General features: G+C 38.9%; 1 protein-coding gene across 1 annotated transcript in view; it reads left to right on the top strand.

Annotated features, from left to right (window-relative positions):
• The first annotated feature begins 1400 nt into the window (after window positions 1-1400).
• CTNNBL1 (catenin beta like 1) overlaps window positions 1401-23613 on the top strand; it is a 138550-nt gene continuing 116337 nt past the window's right edge. Inside the window, exon 1 of the mRNA XM_039864308.1 lies at window positions 1401-1589. Within this exon, the coding sequence (XP_039720242.1) occupies window positions 1560-1589 (30 nt within the window). The 5' untranslated portion in view covers window positions 1401-1559. The remainder of the gene's footprint in view (window positions 1590-23613) is intronic.

Here is a 23613-nt window from a genome sequence, read left to right on the forward strand (position 1 = left end):
AATGAGGAGGGACCGTTTACTTGGAGTGAAGGTGAATTGCATTGCACTAAGAAGGTGACATTTCAGACCTGAAGAACGGGAAAGAATTGGATGAAGCATGAAGCTAGGGGCCTGACAGAAGAGGGCAGGATTTGGCACTTTGAGGAATAAAAATAATTTCTGTATAATTGGAGATAGTAGAGATGGGAAGGGGAGGATGGTTATAAGTAGTGACTGCTATGGTTTGAATATTTGTGTTCTTTTCAAATTTATAAATTGAAATCCTAACTCCTAAGGTGATGGTATTAGGAAGTGGGACTTTTGGGAGGTGATTAGATCACAAAGGTGGAGCCCTCATGAATGGGATTAGCGCTTTTCTAAAAGAAGCAGGAAAAAGCTCCCTCACCCTCTTTTGCCACGGGAGGACACAATGAGAAGGCACTGTCTGCGAATCACAAAGCAAGCCCTCACTGGACAAGGAATCTGCCAGCGCCTTGATCTTGGACCTACCGGCCTCCAGAACTGTGAGAAATAAATTTGTTGTTTATAAGCCACCCAGTGTATGATAGTTTGTTTTTACAGTAGCCTGAATGGACTAAGACAAATATGAACATGAAGGGCAAGGGGTTAATGGCTAAGGGCATTAAGGGAGAGGCTAAATCCCTTTGACTTTTTGAGGAAAGGGCCTTATTTAAATCTCAAGAGCTCAGATGCTTTGAGTAATTCTCCTTCAATGATGGGGAACTTTCTCCTACAAAAAACCTTTTTATAGATCATCCAGTTCCCACCACACCTTGCATAGATTAATAAACAGAATCCCAAAGAGGAAGTGTGATCATCTACAGTTTTTCAGCCAGCATAGTTGTACGGCCTCAGACAATACGCCTTCTGATGCAGCTCCTTCCAATAGAAGTACAATGGGAGTCACAAAGAGTCACATATGTAATTTACATCTTCTACTAACCACATTTAAAAAGAAACATGTGGCATTAACTTTATATTTTATTTGACTCAACATATTCAAACTATTTCAACATGTAATCAATAGCAGTCTTAGAAATCCAGTGTATGTTTTGTTTACCCTATGGCATATTACAATTCAGAAACTAGCCATGTTTCAAGCCCTAAGTTCGTGGATTTAATACTGGACACTGCAATTCTATGCCTCACTTTCCTTTTCTGTGAAATGAGGATAAAATGAGGATAAAAGTGCTTACGTCACTGGTAAGAACGTGAGAGCACTTGTGAAACACCCCTTCCTCTGCCTCGCATGTAGGAAGCGCTCAGTAAACCTTGGTTCCTTCGGTCTTTCCTCTCAAGTCTCCGCCCCTTTCCCCACCCCCTTCAGGTTCCCGGCGGAAGCAGAACTGTCATAAATGCAGCGCGCTTTACGATAACCCTGCCTTTAACTGCAGTGTGGCCCGCTCGCGCGTCGCGCGCACTTTTACCTCATTGGCTCTGCGGCCGGGCTCGCAGCGCTTTTCGGCAGTGTGGCTGGACCTGCTCGCTGCTAAGAGGGGCCGCGGTTTGGACGTGAGTGGAGGCAAGCAGAGTAATCGGTGTTGGCTGGGCTTGGAACCATGGACGTGGGCGAACTTCTGAGCTACCAGGTAGGAGGGACGAGAGGGTTGGGGGACCGTATCCACACTCGGGCAGGGGTGGCAGGTCGCAGCACCATGGTCCCTTCATCTCACCTCCTCTCACCTTAGTCTCGAGCCCCATAGTTTTTCATGCCACCGAGGTCCTAGCCTCTCATTTCACTTCACTCCCCCTGGAGACCCTTCTGGGCTTTTTCAATTCATTCCTTCTCAAGGCTCGACTCCCTTCTTCTCAACTCCAGTCTCGGCCCCTTCTCACCCTACGCTGGGGCCTTTTTCCCTTCAACTCATCTGAAGGCCCCAGTCTGTCTTCACAACCATCCCACTTAAGTTCTTTTTACCCCCAGCCGTTGAATTTGTGATGGTGGTGGGAGAGCACTGGTCTTTCTTGCATTTGAGCCCTATCATCTCCATGACTGGCCACGTGGCTTTTGGACAACTTATTGCACCCTCTTTGAGCTTCAGATTTTGTATATGTAAAACAGAGACAGTAAATCTGTTTAGTAGGATTGTTTGAGGCCTCTATTAACTTGTGTATGTAAAATGTACAGAGCTGTACCCATATTAACTGCAGATGTTGGGAGATGTGTGCAGTTCTAGCATGGGATAGGTACCTAGGAATCTTGTCCCTCTTGCTTCTGATACTTGTGGGGAAACAGTGGCCCAGAGGACAGAAAGAAGGACTTGTCCAAAATCACTCAACAAGTAGGAGCTGGGATTACAGCTGAGGGTCTCCTGGCTCCCAGGGCAAAAATTTCCTCCCTCTTTTGATTTCATAAAGAGGCTCCCTGGGAGAGGCAGCAGAGCAGTTCTGTCCAATATTGTAGCCACTAGCCACATTTGAAATGGGATTGGTATGAATTGAGAAGTACTAGAAGTGTAAAATCGCTCTGGATTTTGAAGACTCAGTATGAAAAAAATAAAATTTTTATATTGACTATGTGATCATATTAATATATTGATTAAATAATCATTATGAATAATGAGCGACATTAACATATATTTAAAATAAATTTTACCTGTTTTTGTTTACTTTTTAATGTAGCTACTAACCTTTTATTGTGGCTACTAAAATTACATATATAGCCAGTCTCATATTTGCATTGGACAGCCATGCAATATAGGGAATAGGTAATGAAGAGTCGTGAGTCTGGAGCACCCTGTTGCTTGGTATCTCTGTTTTGCTACTAAACGCTTTCAGTAACTTTGAACAAAATATTTAACCTGCTTATGCCTTGATTTTCTCATCTGTATATGAGGGCAATGTTGGTACCTACCACATAGCTCTGTTGTGAAGCTTAGACCAATGCTTATCAAAGAGTAAGCATTCAGTAAATGCTAGCAATTACATTTATGCCACTACCTTAACCCCTATGCGAAGGACTGACTTTGGAGACTAGACAGCACTTGTAAGCAATGGAGGAGATATAGTCAAGAGATTTCTCTTTTTTAAGACAGTAATTGAACGTGACAAGAAGAAAGGAAATAGAGTTGTTGAATGAGTGGTTGTATGTCTGTTTGGGAATTGTGGAATGGCTAGCCATTGACTCATAGAATATTAAAACTAGAGAGGTTCATTCATTTGCTCAACAAATATTTATTGAATCCCTACTGAACAAGGCACTGTGTCCACCGAGTATACAACATTGAACAAAACAGACCAGTTTCTTGCTTTTGTGGAGCTTATAGTCTGGCGGGATAACGAGATAATAAGTGAATAAACAAAAATTCAGATTGTGATAAGTGCTTTCGAGAGTATTCAGGTAATACTATAGAACTGCACTGTTTAGTATGGTAGCCACTGGGTACATATGACTATTAGCAGTTGAAATCTGGCTAGTTTGAATTGAAATCTGCTCTGTGTGTAAAATACAGTATCTAAGATTTGGTATGAAAAAAATGAATGTAAAATATATCATTTTTATATTGATTACATGTTGAAATAACACTTAGGATATATTGGCTTAAAGAAAATATATTACTAAAATTAATTTCACCTTCTTGAAAACTTTTAATGTGGCTATTAGAAAATTTAAACTTATATATTTGGCTTTTTCGTGGCTTTCAGTATGTTTTTATTGGACAGGGCTGCTAAAGAAAATAACCCCTGGGAATGGGAGACAGGTCCTCTTACTTCAGATAATACGGACCGGGGAGGACACTCTGAGGAATGGACGTTAAAGGACTGAAGGTTAAGAAGGAGCCAATCATGTGCAAGGGGAAGAATGATCAAGGTGGAGGGAACAGCAAGTACACAGGCTATGAGGTAGAAGCTGGTGCAGCCTGTTAGGGAATCAGAAAGAGCTTCGGTGTAGCTGGAACATGGTGAGTGAGCAGGAGATGGCAGGTGATGAAGTTGGAGATGTAGGAAGATAATAGACTATGTAGACCTTCCTGTGGGCCATGATAAGGAGTTTGAATTTTATTTTGAGAGATATTATAGATAACCTCATTCAACCCACTTGTTTGCAATTGAAAAGTGAACTTCATTTTGGTAAAGGGACTTCCCTAAGGTTGTGGGCCAAGGTAGTGGCAGAGTTGAAACCAGAATTCTAATCTCCTTATTTCTAGCTCTGTTCATTCCTCACATGTGCTATTCATGCATTTTCTTTTCTGAAAGATCAATGCCCACTCCTCCTGTTCCTAAAAGATAGTACAGTCTGGAATCTAGTCCGTAATCAGTCAGATGCACCATCCTTTTGTGGAAGTCATAAGGATCACCTACCAAAAGTTAGTAGACATAGAAGCTTTTTGAAAACAGTAACATTTTATAGATATGAAAGATGCATTACTTACCTACATCATCATTCTAAATCTTTATAACCGCTCTATGAGGGAGGTGCTGTTTTTAATCCCTGTTCCATAGATGAGGTACAAAAAGTAACTATCTCATTGCTGGAGCTCCTAACCACTGTGTTATACTGCCTGCCTACTATGTGCCAAAAGCTGAGCTGAAGCGCTTTCAAATGAGTTCTTACATTTCATTCTCAACACGCCCTTTGAGGCGGGTGGCCTGCCTTTCTTAAAGAAAAGGAAACTCAAGCTAGAGAGGCCAGGTTACCTGACCAAGGTCAAAGAGCCAGTAAAGAGCAGAGGTAGAACTGGAACCAACTGAATACCCAAATCTAGTTTTCTATTTTGTTTTCAGATTTTTAAAAGCTTTAATTGAAGTACAGTACACATATAGAAGAATGCATAAATTTTAAGTGCCATTGATTATAGTTATCAATATGACTACTTAAGTTCATTTCTCAGGGACATTTGGCAACAAAGTCATCTGATTTGAACATCCCCACCTCCAGAGTTTGAGTCAGTAAGTCTCCCACAGGACCTTAGAATTTGTACTTCTTCTAAGGTCCCAGGTGATGTGATGCTGTTGGTCTAGGAACCACACGTTGAGATCTTCTGGTCTAGAATGATCTACATTTCTTTTCTTTCAAAATTTTTTCCAGCTGAGATATTCTTCTCCCTTTTCATGCTTAAGTTATACTTTTTTCAAGATATTGAGAGCAAATCACTTAATCTTTCTGGGTCCCAGTTTCTTCATATGCCTAATGAGGGGGATTAAGTAAGTCTCTCTGAGGTCCCTTCTAGCTTTAAAATTCTGTGATACTAATTATTTAGGCCAAGAGTTCCAAAGGTTTCAAGGGAAAAAAAGCTTGATGCAGTAGAATGAACTGGGGCTGAAAATCTGGAAGATTTGAGTTTTAATCCTACCTTTATCATTATTTATCTGAGTGATTCAGGACAAGTCACTTCCCTCTACATCATTTTTTAAAATCACCTATGAAATGAGGGGATTGGGCTATATAACTTTCGATTCTTTTCTTTCCTAAAATTCAGCGACTAAGGTAAGCAAAGAAAATATGTAATGTCAAGAAATGTTTATTAAAAGTATTTAACATTCTTGGATGCCTACTAAATTTCATTTTTGCAACAACTCGGTGAGAAGATTACAATTTTCTGCTAAGATTGGTTCTTCTAGTAATAGAGTTAGGCAGCAAGGGCCTCTGCATATGCCTTATATCCTTGACATATGTTAACTATTCATTTGAGAAGACAGGAGAATTACAATGTGGACAGGAGATGTTGGAAAAAGTCTTAAAGAGGAAACCGATTATGTTCCCAATATAGAAATGTACTTTTTTGATGCCTTCAGGCTTAGACATCTCATCAAGAAGTGTGCCCAGCAGTTTCTTGGCTGAGAAGATTCTGCTGCACAGACGCGTGTATGAACTCCAGGGCATTCTCATTAATACTCATTCCACTGAAGTCTGGAAAAAGTTCTTACATCTGAAGTTTTGCAATAAGAAATTCACTCTTAGTGCAGCTTGACTCAGTTGGAATGACTTGCTTTTTGACATGAGAAGCATTCTCTTTGAGGCAGATTGGGGTCAGGGACCCTCGTTTTTGGCAATGTTGCAGACACCCTCTCCTCTTGTCACTTATCAGTAATATAGCATTTCATTGGATTGCAGGTGCTTATAGGAATCTATAATCTTGCTCCTTTCCCCTTATAATTTTTTTGTAATAAAAATTTTTAATGACAATAAATGGACAGGAACAGTATTAAAAGAAAGTATTTGAGAAAGAGAAAACTACTACCCTAATCCAATAAATATTTTTATATTCCCATAGTCCTTATGTATTTTGCATGGCTATAACTACTATGTTTTGTGTTCTATATTTTCAATTTAACATTGCCAGAAATATTTTCTGTGTTTCTACATAATCTTCATGTTATTTTAGTGTTTGCATATTTTTGCTTAAGTGATAAGACACCACTTTCCCCAAAATCGTTCCTCTATAATTGAGTATTTATGTGATTTTCAAGTTTTTGTTCTTGGAGATAATATTGCACTGAATTTCTTTATTCGTGTGGCATTTTCCCCCCTCCCATCTGTCCTTAATAATTACCATTTCCTGTGCTAAGTATTGCACATACTAAATTTATATTGACATGGTCTGGACCTTAAAGGAGCAAGACAGACATTTCAACAGCTAACTGTGTGAATAAAGTGTTATGGGAACACGATCGAAGAACTGATTGGCTATGCCTGGAGAGGGGATGTGTTGATGGGGATGGATTTGGTTTGGTCATTGAAAAGGGAGATGACATTGGAAGCTTTGATGAATGAATAGGAATTCTGTGGGTAATAAAGGAGGCTGAGGAGAGTTGTTCTTGACTAGAATTAGTGAGAGCAAAAGCATGGGACGAACTGTTCAGAGCACCGAGGAAATGGAGGGGAGTGGCAGGAGATGATGGGGTCGCCTCAGCTGGAGTTATGTTAAGCAGATCATAACACTCATATGAGATTAATCTTTTACCAGTTTACAGTATTAAGAGCAGTGCGGTTTCTGGTTTTACTGCAATCTTGATACTATACTGGTTGTCATAATTTAACTTTTTTCATTAATAGTAGGTATATAAAGTGTTCAGGTTTGCTTTAATAATCATTTTTCCCCTTGTGTGTATTTATCGTTTGTATTTCTTATCATCTCCCTCTTTGTGTTAAGGTAGTGTTGTGGTTGAGCTTTTCTGTTGTGTTTTTTGTTGATGATATGTGTATGAGAAACTATATTTGAAGCCCAGACACTTAGTGCTCAAATATATTTTTCATTCTGTGGTGGCCCCATTTTGCCTATAACCCTGAGAATATTATCCTAATATATCGTTTTATAGCATCATTTTATATCACTCTTTTTGCATAACAGTTAGGCTGGTGCTTTTTGAAGTTACTTTTTGTTAGCAGTGAGTATAAATAACAAAGAGCTATTCTCATATGCTCTTCCCATTTCAAGGTGTTTTCTGTTTCATCTTCTGTGTGATTTTTTTCTTAAGTTCATTTCCTCCCTTTGCAACCTTCTCATCCTTCCTCTTTCCCCCTGGTGCATTCTTTTCATACTCAAAAACGCCTATTTATGTGCCTTCTTACACACTAAACAGTGAGCTTAGAGGCAGGGACGGACCATCACCTAGCAGTGTCTTTCCCATCAGTGATGTCTAATAAATGATTGTTTAATGTTAAGTGAATGAACTAGTACATTCAAATATGTTCTGTTTATTTCCTCTTTCGGAAAGCTTTTGTTCTAATACCTTGTTTGCTTGCTGGCTTGTATCTCTGCTTTCATGTTAGACTTTAAGAAAGTTTGATTAAAATCTTTTACTTCAGTTTCTCAGTTGTCCTCTTCCTTATCATGTCTTGCTATTCTTGCTACAAAACCTACATTCTTATTTTAACTTTTTATTTTGAAATGATTATAAACTTACAGAAAATTTGCAACAAGTCAAGAGAGTTTCCATACACTTGCACCCAGCATTCCCTAAAATTAACATCTTTTATAACTATAGTACAATGAACAAAATCCAGAAATTAACATTTATATGCTAGTTACTAAACTACAGACAATTCAAATGTTACCAGTTTTTCCACTAATGTCCTTTCTCTGTTCCAGAATCCCATATTACATTTAATTGTCTTTTTCTTTTTCTTTTATGATCTTGACATTTTTGAAGAGTACTGGTCAGTTTTGTAGAATGTCTAATACCCATGTTCTTGAAGGTTGTCGATGCTATCTTGGCCAAAGGTTTTCTTGAGCCTCATTATTCTTGACTCTTCACTAGAACTGGATTTTGTAACTCTGTTTCTAACCTTTTTAAAAGAATGCATCCATTTTTCTTTGGGCACCTTTATGTAGACAACTCTTAGTTCACTAGCCCTGATTTGAGTTTATGTGTCTATTGAACATTCTGGCCAGATGTTCTGATATCACATAATCCTTTGCATCTTTCTACCTGTCCCGCCACCTACCCCCTGATTTTGCATTTTAATAATAGAGTATCTCAGAATTTCAGTCAAAGATGAAAGACAAGGTTCTTTTCCTCGTGGATCACACAAGCTTGTGAGCAGAGGTCTAGCTCCTCTTTCAGAGTCAGGAAATATTAGGAGCTAAAAATGATTAAGTCACAGTTCTTGCTCATGGAGCTTACAGTCTAATGGGGGCATCCCGCAGATTTGAAAACTGATAATCCCAAATGCAGTGTCAGTGCTGTTTACAGAGATGTGAACAAGATGCAGTGGCTCAGAGGCAGAAACAGCTCTGCTGTTGGGAAGGCTTCGTAGAGGAGTTGTTCCTTCTTCAGGAGTCTCTCTTTATCTTTTCCTCTTTCAATCACCATCATCTTAGTTTCGACTTGTTGGACTTGGTCAGATAAGTAGCTTTCTAGTTGACTTTACTTTTTATCTCATATTGGCGTGGTGAATATACACTTATTTTCTCTATAGGCCAATAGAACATTCTTCTGATTATATAGACTCCAGTCCTACCTATTTCGGCTTCCTTGGAGATAGGTCTTATTGACATGTCTAATCTTTCTGCAGTCTCACTAGGTGGACACTGTTTAAATTGGGGGATTGAATTTATAAGGCTTACCCCAATAGAGAAATTTTCATACATACAAATGACTATACTGGAGAATGTGGATGGTTCAAAATAGCTTGTTAGCACTGCTGGAGAAAATAATTCAAAGCACATGACCTTCTGAGTATGCCCATTAGGCGTCTTTTAATGTTAAGTATATGAACACAAACTCCTAGTCAGACTCCGAAACCCACCTCTGCTCGTCGCTAGTTATATGACCTTGGTTCAGTTGATTAACCTCTTTAAGCCTCAGGTCTTCATCTTTAAAATGGAGATTCTATAATAGTGTTTATCTCTGCCTCACCATCTTTTTAAAATAAATCTCTGGTTTACTGTCCTTTTTTTAAAATATAGGATTAAGTGAGACAATATGGGTAGTACTCAGTAGTATAGTGCCCGACACTTAGTAAATGCCCAGCGAATGTCAGTCATTAATTTTTATTGATATAATTACAAACAATGCACGTGCTATAGCAAAAGAAAAAAAATCTTTTTCTTGAATTCTACAGAGCTGTCTTAGTATTCCCAAGGTCATTGGTCCCTTGGAGATTAAGGTTTAGAATGCCGTACAAGGAAATGAGAACAGTTTGTCACCCACACACGCCACAACATAGAATTGTTCTCAGTAGATTAAAGCACATCCTATTCCAGCACAGTTAGCAGTCATTGTTATCAAGAATTATGTCATCGACACAGTAATTCTTTTCCCCAGGTCTCTTTCATATCACTAAGATAGCTCAGTTTTCCTCTTTTCTAGTGCCAGGAATCTCATTTACAAATTACTCCTTTCATTTTCATTTTCTTTTTTCCCCTAAGATTCCTGAAAGAAGTGATTAGTTTTGGTCTGAGTCTTGCGTAGCTGTAGAAATGTTGGAGTTAGGAGAGGTATAGCAGGAATTCTCTTACCTTCTCCAAGATGAGCCATTTGATTTTAGTAAAAAATTTTTTCTTAGGATTCCAGAAGTGACTGATCTGAAAGTGTTGGCCTAAACTTTAGGACCCCAGCTTTAATGTGGTTTGGTAAATAGAAACTAGATTATCTTCATCCCAAGTTTAGCAAAAGATCTAGGGGGACTACTGCAGCACCTGTTCCTCTCTTAACTCATTAGAGATTATCAGTTGCCTGTAAACAGATTACCTGCTTTGGCTCCTTGGACTTCCCTTCACCTACCCAGCAGTGTCCAAAGTCATTGACCGAACTGATAAGATCCTGAAATCAAGCACAGAGTATTACGATGCTTCTCTCTGAATGTGCTGACTATATTCCAAAGGCAGCTATGATTGATTATTGAACGATTTAGCATTATGCATGTACTTGTTCTATTAATACATATAATTGAGGATTGATTACATTTTTTACTTGACCCCTCTTCAGTTAAGAGCAACTAAGTTTACTATTACTTTTAGGATCTTTCATAGTCTTAAACATTAACAGTACATCAGTCCTCTGCCAGTGTTTCATATTGGAATGCTATCTTTGCAGGTTTGGATACAAAGAAAGGAATTGTAGGTATGGTTTGTCCTGTTATCTTTTACTGGCCTTTTGAATGTTAATGCTTCCATGGGAATAGCTAGTAGCTTCTTATAGTAATGATAAGGGAAATTTGAACATTTCAAAGAAGCTAAAACATGGAATAGGGCCTCTGGTCGAAGTAACTCTGTTGGACAGGGGCAAGCCGGGATGCCAGAGAATCAACAGAATGCTGAAATTCAGCAATTAAGGAGGACAAGAAAAAGATTACCATTGATGAGTTAGGAGTTGTAGCTGAAAGAAGCCCATAATGAAGTTCCTTTTTTAAAAAGGTAGTGCAGATAGTATTGAATTGTACTAACTCCTCTTCTATCCTATCCGGTGTTTCTCATAAACAGATTTTCCAGGTAACTGAAGCTTACAAGTGGAGCGAAACTGCTAGAGCAGGAAGGACCTAGCTAGGATCTCTTCCAGCCTCTTTTTACAGATGGGGAAGGCAGGCCCAGAGAGGGAAAGTGACTTGCCTCAGGATAAAATGGTCTTCAGAGCAGCGCTTTTTCTGTGAATGTGCCTCTTCCTCCTTTACATATTCAAAACGTGAATTTTTCCTCATTATATGTGGAGTTCTTTCTAAAACGAACATTCTTGCCTTTCTTACTAGGTTACACTGTTATCTCAGGATCATTATTATGAATAAATGTTAATTACGTTCAGATAATCCCGTGATCTCTTGAGGTGTGGAAAGCTTTTACTCTTACACTAAAACACTTGGAGTGTTAGAGAGATTGTGAGTTTTCGTGCCTATAGTCTATAGTTTTTTTGGTTTTTTGTTTTTTTGTTTTTTTTTGTTTTTTGCTTTGGTGTCAGCTGTCACTTCCTAGTGTTATTGTTTAATAGGATTTTATGTATCATTTGAGGCCTTTTCCGCTTTTTTTTAATGGTGTCATGAAAAGTTGAGTTTGAATGAACGACGCATTGGTATTCTTGGTCATCTTTGGACAAACTGTAAAACTTTAGGGCTCTTCTATTAGATACTGAAGCCTGTTAGAGACTAGGAATCATGTTAGTATAACTTGTCTTTATTTTCCATTTAGCATTTCCTCTAGCTTCTTTTTGCCTACCACTATGATCTTGGGGACTGAAGAATATCGGAGCAGTTACTAATGCTCACTAATTAGTCTTTCAAGAGAAACTAGCCCTCACAAATAGGGCCTTAACCTGACTTTCCATGGAATGCCCCTTTTTTCATGGCTGCTTACCTTTCTGGAGTGGAGCCATTTATCCTATCTGATTGCTTGACCCAGTATCTTTAACCTAGTCTTATATCCAAATTCACATGCCCACCAGCCTATGAAATCTAGATTGTAGCAATCACCTGAGACCCTGTGTGATTGTTTCTGACTTGTTCATACCTCTGCCCAGTTCCTGGCTTGTGCTTGGTCCTTGACTCTATATCTCATTTCCTCTCTCTCTTTTCCCCTCTCCTCCCAAAGTGCATGAGCTCATGTGCGCGTGCACACGCGCTCACGTGCACATGCGCTCACACATGCGCGCGCGCACACACACACACACACACACACACACACACACACTCCAGCTTCTTTTGGATGTAGTATGTATCTGCTCTCTGGTTCCCAACTGCTGGCTGGTCGGGACTGGACCTACCTCATATAGTGTGCCTCATATGGTGTACCCTGCCTTTACTAGACCTTTAGGACCCAGCCTTTGGTAATCACCATGGCCAGCCCATCTGATCCTGTGAAAGGACAGTTTGGACAAGACCTTACCCAAGAGGCTTGCTGTTTTTCTAGTTCTGCAGCTTTGAGAGTCTACAAGTTCTTCATCTTGGTCTTGTCTCCCTTTGCCATTGTTTCCTGGTCACTCAGTAGGGGTTGTTGAAGAACCAGCCAGTGTTTCTAGGGCCTGTGACACATGCTCACAGACTGCGAACCAATCTAGATATTTGAGGGTTAGTAAATTTCATTTGGATTAGTGATCCATATTGAATCTTTCATTCTTTAATTATTCAACAAATGTTTATGAAATGCCTACTAAATGCAAGACGTTATACTAAACACTGGTGCACGAGACGGTTGCAGTCCCTTGTCTTTATGGAATTTATATCCAGGGAGGCATGACAAACAATAAACAAGAAAAATAAATACAAATAAATAAGAACCAAACAAGCAAACAAATACTAGGTAAACAAAAACAAGATATTCAAATAGGGATATGAAGGAAAAAAATGGGATGATGTCACAGAGTGATGGGAGAACATCGGAAGGTTTTAGAAGGCCTCTCCGAGGAGGTTACATTTGCGCTGAGAACTGAATGAGAAAGATCCAGCTATTCGAAGTGCTGTGGAAATAGCAATGTAGACCAAGGGAAAAACCTATACAAAAGCCCTAAGGTGGGAATAAGCTTGTCATGTTTGAGGCAGTGTGGCTGGAACATAGTGAGTGAGGACGGGACGGTTGAGATGAGGACAGAAAGGTCAGCCGTAGGGAGGTGGGGAAAGCCTAACATTTTCCGATTTTATTGTCAGTACAGTGGGAAGCCATCGGGAGTTTTAAGCTGTGGAGTCACACAATTTGGTTTATGTTTTGAAAGATCAGTGCATCTATGGAATGGAGAAGAGATTTTAGGGGAACAATCTGGCCAAGTCAGTTATTCAAGGTGGGGTGGAATTCACCTTTGTGCTACAGGGGGCTGCCGCGAAAGCTCATGCTCTTCCTATGATAATTGCTTTCCTGCCTGGGTTGTTTTCAGAATCTCCCAGTTCTAAACATTTAATCTGTGCTCTGGCTTAATCAAGAAGCAACACTTCTGGTGCCAGGCTTGGCACAGAAGATGTGGGCATGGTGCCTATTGTCAAGCACCCTGGCCTGGAGAGAATGAAGAAAGCAGCTCCTGGTGGACCTGAGGACAATGCAGCTGACCCTCAGCACCTGGTAACTTGTAGGAAGCTTTGGAATCCATAAACTTTATGTGCTTCTACAAAACAGTTGCAGATGGTCTGGACTGATGATTAAATATCACTGCTGTTTTGTCCAGATCTGCTGTGGCCATCCTCTCCATGTCTGGTTTTATATTACAGTGGATAATTAAAGGGGCACAGCCATTTCTGGTTACTTCCAGGACATATTTTTTCAGCTGGCTTAGGGAGAAATTTTCGTTTCTGCCAGTTGTATAAGTGACTGCAGTGAGCAGGTGGAACGGCAATTTTTTGTTTTGAAATTAAAAAAAAAAAAAAAAAACTTGAAAAGAACTTTCCCTAATGAAAGGGAATAATTGCCTGCGTCTACTGTCTCTGCTGATTCTCTGGTGGGAGTTCTGCCATCAGACTTGTCAGAGTTGGTTCAGGGGCTTTTTCTCCTGAGTTAGCACATGGAGATCTGAACGGGCAGAGATAACACAACTTACCAATGGTATAAGCATATCTGCAGAGGAACAGACTTCCTTCTGACCAGAGGGGCCATTGGTGGGCATTGCTTACCACCGATGACAGGACTTTTCAGCAAATAAAAAGAATTGCTTAAGCATTACCTGAGCTGGGCAGTTTTTATGGCTTAAGAGTTTCAAAGGCCTTCAGGCTGCTCAGCCTGCCAGTGTGAAGTCACTGTATATTATCCCTCTGGCTCCTCGCTGGGGATCCTAACACCTCACTTTGCATAATGAACTTGAAGAGACGGAAATCTTGATTCTTTTACCCTTTTTTTTTTTCCCCAAAGATTTCTTCTTCCACCCCCACAGAACTTATAAGGACACAGGAGGCTCAGTGGGGAAAATGAAAAAAGAGAGGGCGTCTCTGCCTTCTGGCTGATATGACTTATGCACATGATCACACGGGATTCCGTAATGAAGACTGCAAATCGCTTTCCATTCTCTTGGAGCCTGTCCCATAATTAGAAGATTAAACATTTGGTTTAAATTAGTAATTTTCTCCCTACCTCCTCTGTGTGCCGAAAACCACCATTAGAGCAAGATGGAGACTGGTTAACTGGTCTGATACTGGACTCCACATCCTATTTGTGATTGTCAGCAAGAGGTGAGGAAGTCTTAATTAAAAAAGCAAGTTTTAGTCATGGTTCATGTTGTGTGAGACAGAAGCACTTCTGACCATGCGAGCTTTCTGTTGCTAAGTACAGTGAGTATAGCTGTTTTTGGGACCATGACATCAGCCTAACAGGATAATATTGGGAAGTAGGTGTGCAGCTGGGCTTGAAATATTGCCTGTGTGTTAATGGCAGATTTGCCTTCAACCAGCAGATTATCTTTGTGTCTGTGGGAGAAGGGGATCACTTATAGGGATGGTATATCCTGATTTGAAGTGAATGAAAAGCAGCTCATAGAGGATCTTATAGAAATTGTCATATTTTTTAATGAAATAAAATAATGTGTTTCCTCCTCCCTGTGCCACACAGCCAAAAGAACAAAGGGCTGGGAATTACCAGGTATTGAAGCCTACCAAAAGCCAGGCATTGTGCTGTTTGATTTGTATATGTTATTCCTGAAGGCAGCCCTGAGAAGTCAGTATTCTTATTCCCATTTTGTAGATGAGGAAAGGAAATTCACAGAAGTTTAATAACTTGCCCAAAGATACCCAGAAAGTGGATGATAGAATCTTTTTACTAATAGAGGGTTCCGGTGGATAGAAGTAGCTTAAAGAAATACCCTAGAGTAGAATGCAGCAGAATGCTACCATCACCCTACATTGTACGTGCCTCCGGTCTACCACGTCTATCATTCTCGTCCAGCAGAACACCATGCATTGGTTATCAAACCCAGGAGAGCAGAACACTGGGTATTAGTTACCGATCCCAGAGGGATACTCTTTAACACTTCTGTCCGTTGCATTTTGCTATTGGAGTCGCCAAGGAAAACACAACATACATAGTCAAGTGCTGCATGGAACAATACTTTACTCAACGTAGAGCAGAGACAAAGCAACATCAGCTTCAGTATGTGATGGTTCCTTGTGGCTAGTGCACCCCCCTCCCCTGCAGCCATGCAGGGCATTTGGCCGGCATGCACCCCTCTCTCTTGTAGCAGGAGGACTCCTGCCTGAAAGCTAGTGATGTGCCTGAGGGCCATTGACATACATGCTTAAGCAGAACAAAGGAACAGTACTACTCCATGAGCCTGAAAGAGGGAAAGATATTCCCACACAATGTGATAGGCCCGGCACAGGCTGTATGGACTCCTTATATTTTGGTGAGGAAGTATTCCATGCCCAAGGCCCATTCTTATGCAGCTGAGTGGAGTTTTGATATACTGCATGCACGAGACTGCATTTCTCAACAATTTTTCGTTGGAATTACTTGATTTTATGTCTTTCTTTCCAGTGGATTTTGCATTCCCTAAGGGCTGTGAACAGATCAGTGCCTGCTGTATGGAAGATGCTCAATAAATGTCTCTTGACTGAAGAAAGGAAGAATGAGAGATAAATGAGTGAAGCAGTGAATCACTGATCGGGTGCTGAATTGAGGTCTCCTCTAGGTAGCTTATGTTGGGACTTGGCACCTCTGCAGTTGCCTTGTCTTTCTTGCCTCTTTCTTGATGGGGAGTAGATTAAGCTGTGTTTGTGAATGATAGTGGCCCTCGTCACAGGAAACACTGGGTTGGGTGAAACTCGCCTTAAGTAACAGTAGATGATCTCCATAAAAACCTAATTCCAGTACAGTAATACCTGAGAGTTGACTGGTGTTTTTTTTTTAAAGACTGTGAGTTGTCTCTAACTCCAAAGGAAAAGATTGATTGATCCATTTATTTGCCGAAGATTTACTGCAAGTCTACTGTGGGCCATAATTGCTGTTTTCTCTTTACCCAGCTTTATTGGCAAAAAAAAAAAAAAAGATATACAAACAAGAAGATTAGTTTTTATTTTGTGTGGGTTGTATCTGGAATATCCATTTCTATTTGCTATTTTTTTTTCTTATTTAACATTTTTAAGTACTTTTTCTGGGTTAGGCTTTTCCTGAGGAGGAAACAGTAGTGATTTGCCCAAGGTTACACACCCCAGTGGTAACAAACTTAGGTATCTGACTACTAAAGCCCATTTTCTTCTCACTGTACCACATTCCCCTATTAATGGGTCTGGTTTAGCATCAGTTTCTTACGTGCTTTATGTTTCGTACAGGCCTGAACACACGTGGGTTTCTAAAATAGAAAGTAGTAGAGCTGCTAAATGGTTACTTAAGTTTAAGTAGCTTTGGGAAACAGATCTGTAGTAAACACAGAAGCCCGTTAAGGCGGGATGATTCCCCAGTCACGTGGTGGTGGTATGATGTAGCGGAAAGCTTTAGGCTTAGGTGGACTGGCGGTGTTTGAATGGCGTCTCCACTGTTTTCTAGCTCTATAACCTTAGACAAGTCGCTAAGCAAGCCACCTGAGCCTCGGTTTCCTCACTTGAAGACACCGGGAATGGAATTAACAGGATTAAAAAAAAAAATCATGAAATGTTAAGTTCCTGGTACAGAAGCACGCAATTAATGATAATTGTTATATAGCTTGGATAATCAATTAGTGAAGAAGTTGCAGGAAGAATTCTTTATGATTTCTTTAAATCATAGCCTGTGATTCTCTGACCTCAGTGCCTCCTAACAAGCTCTTTGTGAGATTTATATCCAACTTTGCCTATTGAGGCCCATCCCGGCTTACTTATGCAGCTTTGCTGAAAAGAGGTAGCTGGCTGAATTCCCTTGTGTGTAGGGCTTTTCAGCCAGTGTATCTTCTGTGTTTTGGGGTATGTTTACTGGGATTCTCAAGTTTCTAAGTAATTTCAGTCAGAGACAGGTGAGTGGGATTGATGTCAGGCTGCTTTAACACAGGTGGTATAAACAAGATTAAGAGGTTGTTGAAAAGTTATCAGTGGAGCTCTGGGGCTAGCTTTCTGGAGTCATTCTAAATTGACAGCTAATGGGTAGTTTGCCTTGATGGCTCTCTCTGAGTTGGTAACTGACTAGAGATTCACCCACATAGGAAACCTGCTTATGAAAATTCACTTTCCTTTATCAGAGAGTAAAACTATCATGACGTGTAACAATGTCTTTGCATTATGCAAAACAAAACAAAACAACCCCCCCCAAAAGAGTTGCCATTGCACTGTTTTACAATACCATTTTTTAAGGCAGCGAATTCATAAGTTTTTTTTTGATACCGTAAACCTGCCGAGCTTTAAAGAAAACTTTAAAGGGGGGATGGTTCAAGAAAATTATTTTATTCATTCATTCATGTACTTATTAAGACACTTAGTTAATTATCTTAACCCTTGGTAGAATTTTGTCCTCCCCAGCAACATATGTGTTTTGACTTATGTGGTCAACTAGATGCTATGACTAGGAAATTGAGTATCCTAAGGTGTTCTTGAAGTGAGCAGTTATTAGTTTAAAATGACTTTGAAGTCAGTTTTATAAGACTCCCTGAGAGAGAGTTGCGGTAGTGGGGATAGAGCTTGTAGCGGGAATTTGTAGGTGGGCGAGAGGCATTTACCCAGGCTACCAGCGAGTTCCTTTTGATCGTGCTCCACGTGGCTAGGTGCTCCAAGTTTTCTGTGTGTAGGAAATATTTCTGACTCTTAAGAATAACTCATTCACCATCATTGTATTTATTGGGAATGGAGGTATTTTGCTAACTCTAGTGGTTTGTAAAGCTTCTAGAAATAGTAAAACCTTTGAGTTAAGGAAAATAAAGTACATCTTAGCCAAAAGCAGACATAAAGCCATCTCTTTTCATTGTTTTCGATGGACTCATCAACAGGCATGTATTGAGGCCATAACACTAGATACTTCAGTCAAGCTGAAAGGTAGGTAAATCAGCACTCAAGTGCTGGAGAGTATCTTATATAATCATGTTATATTTTCAGACTCTAAAGAATTATACATAATTTTGAAAAATGCCCTTTACTCAAGGTAAAGTTTCATGTGAGTTCTGTCTTCTTTAAAAGAAATGTGACAGATATTATGTAACAGACTTATGTGGATAAGTTTTAAGCTATAAAAGAGATAATAGTAATAGTCAATGTCCTCCTAGGCTCCTGAAATCAAAACCATGTTAGAACTCTTAAGGAATTAGTGAGCAACTAAGAAAGACCTAAATTTTTTAAATGAATAAAGTGATTCGTGTTTCACTCATCCGGATCATTCATTCCCCTTCCCATTTTCTCAAAGCATCTTCACTTTTTTGGTTTCCTGTCTGTCTTCCTGCTGGTATACACCCTTTCCCCCAATCACTCCTGTTTGAAAGAGGAATGCAGTTTTGAATCTTGGCGATGACCTCACGGGCAACTTACAGAAAAGATAATTAAAGATTTCCTTGCCCCACCTTAGTCTTAAGGAAATTGGCTCTTGCTAGAGGCAGTATTCCGCTGTCTGGAGACTTCTCTGTCAGCATAATTGCATGTGACAGGTGTGCCATGTAACTGGCAAAACCACTGTGTGGGCCTGCTGGTTGCTGAATGCATACTCTACCTCCCCCCAACCTCTGTGACATACACTTACAAAGTATCTAATAACTTTTATGTCACCCTAAATAAAAAGTGCATTTATTGTATCTGAGGCTTGGTTTAAAACTACGAATAATTTAAAATAGCTTTGCCATATTAATTTGCTATTAAGTGTTCAAAGATTCAGAATGGACTGTTGTTAATGGTAGGTTCCCCTGAGCTCAGTGTGGGTTCCCCAAATGATTTGGTGAGGGCGTTCTTACTGAAATCTACATATAGACAGATGACAGTAAGCTTTCTGGGTAGTGAGTGAACTTAAAAACGGGCAAGGAGCTTTCCTGGCTAAAGCTAAGGGCAACAAAGTAGCAGAAGGAGTTTTAATGTTGGTTGAAAGGTGAAGGGAGAGATGATGCAGATTATGCCTTTGAGGTGATAGTTTCTGAGGTTGTAACTAAGGAAAGGGGTCTGCTCCTACAAAAGTGAGAGATTTCAGCCCCAGTTCTGTGCTTCACGCTCAAGTCTGAGTCTGATCACTTCCTTGAGTCTTAGTTGATTCATCTGTAGATTATGAGGTCGCCTGAATCTGAGTTTTACTATTCTTACTCTCCAAATGTTGTTTGGTGCTGCCATTAGAAAATTTACTAAGCTATATATAAAATATAGCTCAGGTACAGAACAGATGAATCCTGCTGGACTACAGTTCACCCTAATGACTCAAGGAACTCTGAGAATATGTATACATTTGCTGATAGTGAATTATGATTCCTGGGTAGTTCATTGGTTTAGCTGTCCTCTCTCGTCTCTCATTGGTTTAGCAACAGTGAATGGTTAAGTGCATGCTATGAGCTGGGCACTGTTAGGTGTTAAGGTGTTAAGAGCAAGGGTCAGATCACAGGTTCCTACCTTGAGAACCTAGTTTGTGATTTAGTAGAGGAGACGGAGATTTATTAATGCATGTATTGTGTGCTGATAGACGTATGATATGAGATACTGCTGAGGAAGCTCAGAGGTCTTACTGGAGTATTTGGAAGACAGTAAGAGAAGGTGACCTGTGAGCTGGGTCTTAAGGCTTGAGTAGGATTTCTCTAGCTGGAATGAAGGGGAAAAGGAAGGCGATCTGCTATTCATGGTAGTGCTATATGTATTTACCCAATTCCAAGGCATCGTTTAAATAACTGAGGGTGACTCCTGGGTCCCTTTCCGAATCTTCTCTAATTCCCTTATTGGTTTTTCCTATAGCAAGGTTTCCAGACCCTGTACTATCCTGGTCATGCATTATTTAGATTGAAATGCCTCTTTTAAAGTGTGCTGACTAACTCAGTTTCTTGGGACTGTAGCCAAATTGGGTGTTATGCTTCTAAATAATGTACCCTTAATATGAAATTAGCTTTTAAGAAATTAAAGTTGGTCATCCTGTTGATTCACTGAATTTGACATTTACTAAAACCATCAGCTCTTTGCTGAATGAATTGTTTTTAAGTCACATTTTCCCTGGCAGGGACTTTATATATTTGCTATTTGAGTTTAAACAAAAAAGCTCTAACTGCTCATACTCCTAGTTTAACTACTTATTGATCTACCATTCACACACACTTCTCCTTCTACCCACTTGAGTAACTTTGTGAAATGTCTTGTTGAGATAAAGGTGCACTATATGTATTGTAAACCCCTAACCTTAATCAGCAGTGACAATATCAAGGGATTACAACCGATTGGGCATGACTTGTTCTGCATGATCCCTGCTAGCTTCTAGTGGTTCCCCCTTTTCCCTTAAGTGTGTACATAACCATATCATTTTGCCAAATTTAATTCAGATCTTTTTTTAGGAAATAAAATATTACAAATACAATTGAAATCTCCTGTGTACCCTTCCATAATCCCATTTTATTGTGTACCTCTCCCTAATTCAATTTCTTTATTACCTTTCTTAGAAGTAGTCACTGTCCCCAATTTGGTGACTAATATTTTCATGTAGTTTTTACTGTTACTGCTTAGTATGCATCCATCATCCATTGATCTTTGAAATTTTCTTTTTTCTTATTACAAATATGCTCCAGTGAGCATTCATTAAATATCTCCTTGTACATATTCCTGAGACTTTCTCTAATAATTCTTCCTAGGAGTAGAATTGCTGGGCTAGACATAGCTTGTATGTTTCTTAAGCATTTTTAGGCATCACCAATTAGCTCTGTACTTATTTCCACTCCTTCCACTCAGCAGGTTTTAACAGCTCGTGTATCTCACCTCTCACCAACTGGAGTAGTGTCAGATTTTTATTTTTTTATTTTTGCCAATCTGATGGTATCTCATGGTTTTTATGTGTATTTCTCTGATTTCTTTTTTAAAATTTAAGTTATTTAAACTAAGAACAGTCACCCATTTCCTCCCCACCCCCCATCGCCTCCCCCCGCAACCCAGCAACCATGAATCTGTTCTCTATATCTATGAAGCTTTTTTATATATATGTATGTATATATATTTTTAAGTTTCACATATAAGAGAGATTACCTGATATTTGTCATTCTCTATCTGACTTATTTCACTTAGCATAATGCCCTTGAGGTCCATTGATGTTGTTGCAGATGACGAAAGTTCATTCTTTTTTATGGTTGAATAATATTCTGTGTGTGTGTGAGTATGTGCGTGTGTGTGTGTGCATATCACAGTTTATCCATTTATCCATCGATGTGCACTTAGGTTGTTTCCATATCTTGGCTATTGTAAATAATGCTGTAATAAGTGTGGGAATATATACATATTTTTAAGTTAATGCTTTGGTTTTCTTCAGATAAATACTCAGAAGTAGAACTGCTGAATTGTATGGTAATTTTAGTTTTAATTTTTTGAAGAAACTTCATACTGTTTTCCATAATAGTTGCACTGATTTACATTCCCACCAACAGTGCACAAGCGTCCCTTTTCTCCACATCCTCACCCACACTTGTTATTTCTAGTCTTTTTGATAATAGCCATTCTAATAGATGTGAGGTGATAATCTCATTATGGTTTTTAACTTGCATTTCCCTGATGGTTAATGATGTAGAGTATCTTTTCTTGTACCTGTTGGCCATCTGTATGTTGTCTTTGGAAAAATGTCAAATAATCTTCTTCCCATTTTTAAATCAGATTATTTGTTTGCTATTGAGTTGTATGAGTTCTTTATATATTTTTGATATTAGCCCTTATCAGATATATGATTTACAAATATTTTCTCCCACTCAGGTTGATTTTTCATTTTCTTGGTGGTTTCCTTTGTTGTATAGAAGCTTTTTAGTTTAATATAGTTTCACCTCTTTAATTTTGTTTTTGTTTTGATTCTGGTGTCAGATTAAAAAAGTCATCACCAAGACCTTTGTTAAGGAGCTTACTGCCTATGTTTTCTTCTAGGAGTTTTATGATTTTAAGTCTTACAACCAAGTCTTTAATCCATTTTGAGTTATTTCTATGTGTGGTTTAAGATAGTGATCCAGTTTCATTCTTTTGTGTGTGACTGTCCAATTTTCCTAACACCATTTATGAAAACACTGTCCTTTCCTCATTATATATTCTTGGCTTCTTTGTTGTAAGTTAGTTGACCACATATGTGTGGGTTTATTTCTGGGCTCTATTCTGTTCCATTGATTTATGTGTTTGCTTTTATGCCAGTACCATGCTGTTTTAATTACTGCAACTTTGTAGTATAGCTTGAAATTAGGGAACATGATGCTTCCAGCTTTGCTCTTCTTTGTCAAGGTTGCTTTGGCTATTTGGGGTCTTTTATGTGCATTTTTCTGATTTCTAATTGGATTGGTTCCCTTTTTACATGCTTATTTGTGACTATTTTTTCTTTCGTGATCATAATTTTGTCAAAAGTTGATTTTAAGTAATTCTAAAAGTTTCCTGTATATATAGGACTTTGCAGTTAGTAATTATTAAGAGAAATTGCATCCTAGGCTCTGTTGTCTTTTCAAAGTGCTGTATTTCATACAACCTTACTTCACTATCTTATCCTGTGAGGTAGCAGAGAAAGGGCAGAGCATTTTTATAAATGCAGCACTGACAATTCAAATGACTTACCTAAGATCATGTGACTCTTAAGTGATTCACTAGAACACCTGCTAAAATGGAGGTAGTTTACCTTCCAAAATTTTACTGGTATGTGCCTCACTTAGCCTTGATAAATAAAGAAACTGAATCAACTTTTAGCTTTCTAATACAGCTGCAGAATTAATCAGAGAAGATGTCAAAGTAAATCATGGATGCTAAAAGTATAGTTTATACTTCTTAAGAAGAAATCTATACACGCTTTGGAGGTGATATGAATATATATTCAGGCTTTAACAAGGAGTAAGAGTTTTTTGTTAGGAAAAATTGATTAAGTAGAGTCTTCATGACTAGCAATTTAAATCATAAATCACATCCATGTTACTTGTCAGCCAATCAGATTATAGATCATGTGAGACTGTTGGTGATTTCATTTTTGATACATTGATCCCTTCCCCCATTATGGACATTGATAAAACACACATTTTCAAGTAATTACTGTGATCTAAGTACCTGTAATTTTTTTAAATTGTGAATTAGGTAAATGAGTGTTCTGTTTTATATTTGCAATGACTTTGAGATTTTGAGGAATTTTTGAGGAAAGAGTCCTCTAGAAAAAGAGATAGTAAATTTCCATGATTCATTGATTTTTTTTTTAAAGCTTTGAGTTTTACAAA

This window comes from Pteropus medius, unplaced genomic scaffold, assembly GCF_902729225.1.
Source record: "Pteropus medius unplaced genomic scaffold, Ma_sr-lr_union100, whole genome shotgun sequence".
Classification (NCBI taxonomy): Eukaryota; Metazoa; Chordata; class Mammalia; order Chiroptera; family Pteropodidae; genus Pteropus; species Pteropus medius.